Source organism: Rasamsonia byssochlamydoides, assembly GCF_041956645.1.
Source record: "Rasamsonia byssochlamydoides strain NRRL 3658 unplaced genomic scaffold VTN77scaffold_96, whole genome shotgun sequence".
NCBI classification, from domain to species: Eukaryota; Fungi; Ascomycota; class Eurotiomycetes; order Eurotiales; family Trichocomaceae; genus Rasamsonia; species Rasamsonia byssochlamydoides.
The window spans coordinates 10,589-13,005 of NW_027192479.1; the positions used below are offsets into that span (position 1 = coordinate 10,589).

Sequence of the window (2,417 nt, forward strand, 5' to 3'; positions counted from 1 at the left end):
TACTAATTTTTAGCTATAGAACTAATAAGGGTAGGGAAATATAGTTTAAAGATCTTAAAACCTTTATAGTTTATTCTTTATAATAGCTATTATTAAGGTTATATTAATAACGTAATCAATCACCGAGCGAAACAGATCACCGAGCGAAACACCCCACCAAACTACGCGACGCGCTCATCAACTTCAACCACCAAAATGCCACGCAAAACAGCAGATTCAGCAGTTCATCAAGAGGGCCGTATCTTGCTTGCAATTAAAGCTATGATGGTCAATTTAAAAGCATACGGGCTGCTGCACAGGCATATAATGTGCCACATCCAACACTCTACCACCGCCTACGCGGGCGTACTGCACGCGTAGATGCAACACCAAACAGCAAAAAGCTCACTACCACTGAAGAATCTATGCTTGTCAAATGGATATTATCTATGGACCAACGGGGACTACCACCACGAATCACCATTGTACGAGATATGGCCAGTCTATTACTATCTAGCCGGTTAAATGCACCAGCTACTGTTGGCCAGTGTTGGGTCCGAAGATTTATCAATCGCCACCACGAGCTCAAATCCAAATATAGCCGCAGATATGATCATCAACGGGCTCAATGTGAGGATCCAAAGCTCATTAAAGAGTGGTTTCAGCGTGTTCTTGAGGCTGTACAAAAATATGGCATTACTAAACAGGATATCTACAACTTTGATGAGACTGGCTTTTCAATGGGCATGATATCAACAGCAAAGGTTGTTACTGGCTCTGAATCTAGGGGCCGGCCTAAAGCAATACAACCAGGGAATCGAGAATGGGTGACTGTGATTGAGGCAATCAATGCAGCTGGCTGGGCCCTGCCCCCAATGATCATCTTTGCTGGCAAGAATCACCAATCTAATTGGTATCCAGATCTACCAAAGGGCTGGGCAATTGGGACTAGCAATAATGGATGGACCACTGATGAGCTAGGGATGCTTTGGCTAAGAAATGTCTTTGATAAGCATACCAAAGCTTGTACAGCAGGCAAATATCGCCTGCTAATTCTTGATGGCCATAGCAGCCATACATCTGCTGAATTTGATCAATTCTGCACTGAGAACATGATCATTCCTCTATATTTACCACCACATTCTTCACATCTATTACAACCACTTGATGTTGCCTGCTTTGGGCCATTAAAACATGCATATGGGCAGCAAACCCAGATCTATATGCAGCACGGCATCAATCATATTGACAAGGAGGATTTCATCACTATCTACCAGCAAGTACGCCCGCGAGCTCTGACTGCATCTAATATATGCAGTGGATTTGCTGCATCAGGCCTGGTTCCATATAAGCCAGAGCAGGTGCTTGACCAGCTTCATATTCAATTGAAAACACCTACACCACCAGGCACATCCTATAGCAATCAGTCATCTAGCTGGACTGCTGAGACACCAAAGAATGCTAGGGAGCTAGAGAAGCAGTCAGAGCTAATCAAGCGTCTTTGGCGGCAGCATACGCGGAGTCCTCCCAGTCCAATTAGTCAAGCAGTTGATCAAGTGGTCAAGGGCTGCCAAATCGCGATGAATAATGCAGTGCTTTTAGAGCATGAAATCAAGCAGCTACGTGTGGCCAATCAACGTCAAAAACGCAAGCAAGAGACAGCTAGATCCTATATTGCTACCAGGGGGATTTTAACTGCTGAAGAAGGCCAGCAGCTTGCTCAGCAAGCTGCAGAATTGCAGGCAGAGGTAGCTGACCAAGCTGATATGCAGCCTAGAAGACGTGCACCACCGCGGTGCAGCAACTGCAATATTCAAGGTCATACTAGGGTCAGCTGCCCTAGTAAATAGGCAATTATTTTACATGTAAATAGCTTCAATTTAGGGGTGGTGTGGTGAGATAATTAGATATCTAATAATAATGGCGTTGGTGGGTGTTTCGCTCGGTGATCTGTTTCGCTCGGTGATTGATTACGTTATATAGAAAATGAATATCTAGGAATTACTATAAAAGTAAATTAAGATGCCGCCCCCCCGAACCCGTCCACCTGCAAAAATCGATTGAACTCCTTTTTTTGAAGCTATATATAACACTCCCTATAAGCCTGCCATTCAAATAGATAAGATTATAGTCCAGCCTCTACTGCAGCCTCTGAGGCCTTTTTGGCTCCTTTTTTAGGCTCATGAGCCTGAATACAGGCCTTATAAGCTGCAGCTTCATCTATAGCCTTCTTTATCTTCTTGATATTAGCAAAACAAGTATTTAGATCTAAAACCACCCTTTTTTTGGCTTTCTGATTCCAATAGGCCTATAATTAAGAATTCTGCTTAAAAATTATGGCATCCTTAAGAGCTTCTTATATATTTGACTTCCCAATAGCCCTTCCTATTTTTATAAGGATCATATATAGAGATCTATTAAGTTTTTGCTAACTTCAA

The 2,417-nt window shown here is 42.9% G+C and overlaps 1 protein-coding gene across 1 annotated transcript; it reads left to right on the forward strand.

Annotated features, from left to right (window-relative positions):
- Positions 1-404: 404 nt before the first annotated feature.
- Positions 405-1,829, forward strand: VTN77DRAFT_9826 (uncharacterized protein; the record flags this gene model as incomplete). The annotated part of the gene is made up of 1 exon (XM_069426475.1): positions 405-1,829. One exon carries the CDS (start codon positions 405-407, stop codon positions 1,827-1,829), a length of 1,425 nt encoding a protein of 474 aa, XP_069273599.1.
- Positions 1,830-2,417: the final 588 nt, after the last annotated feature.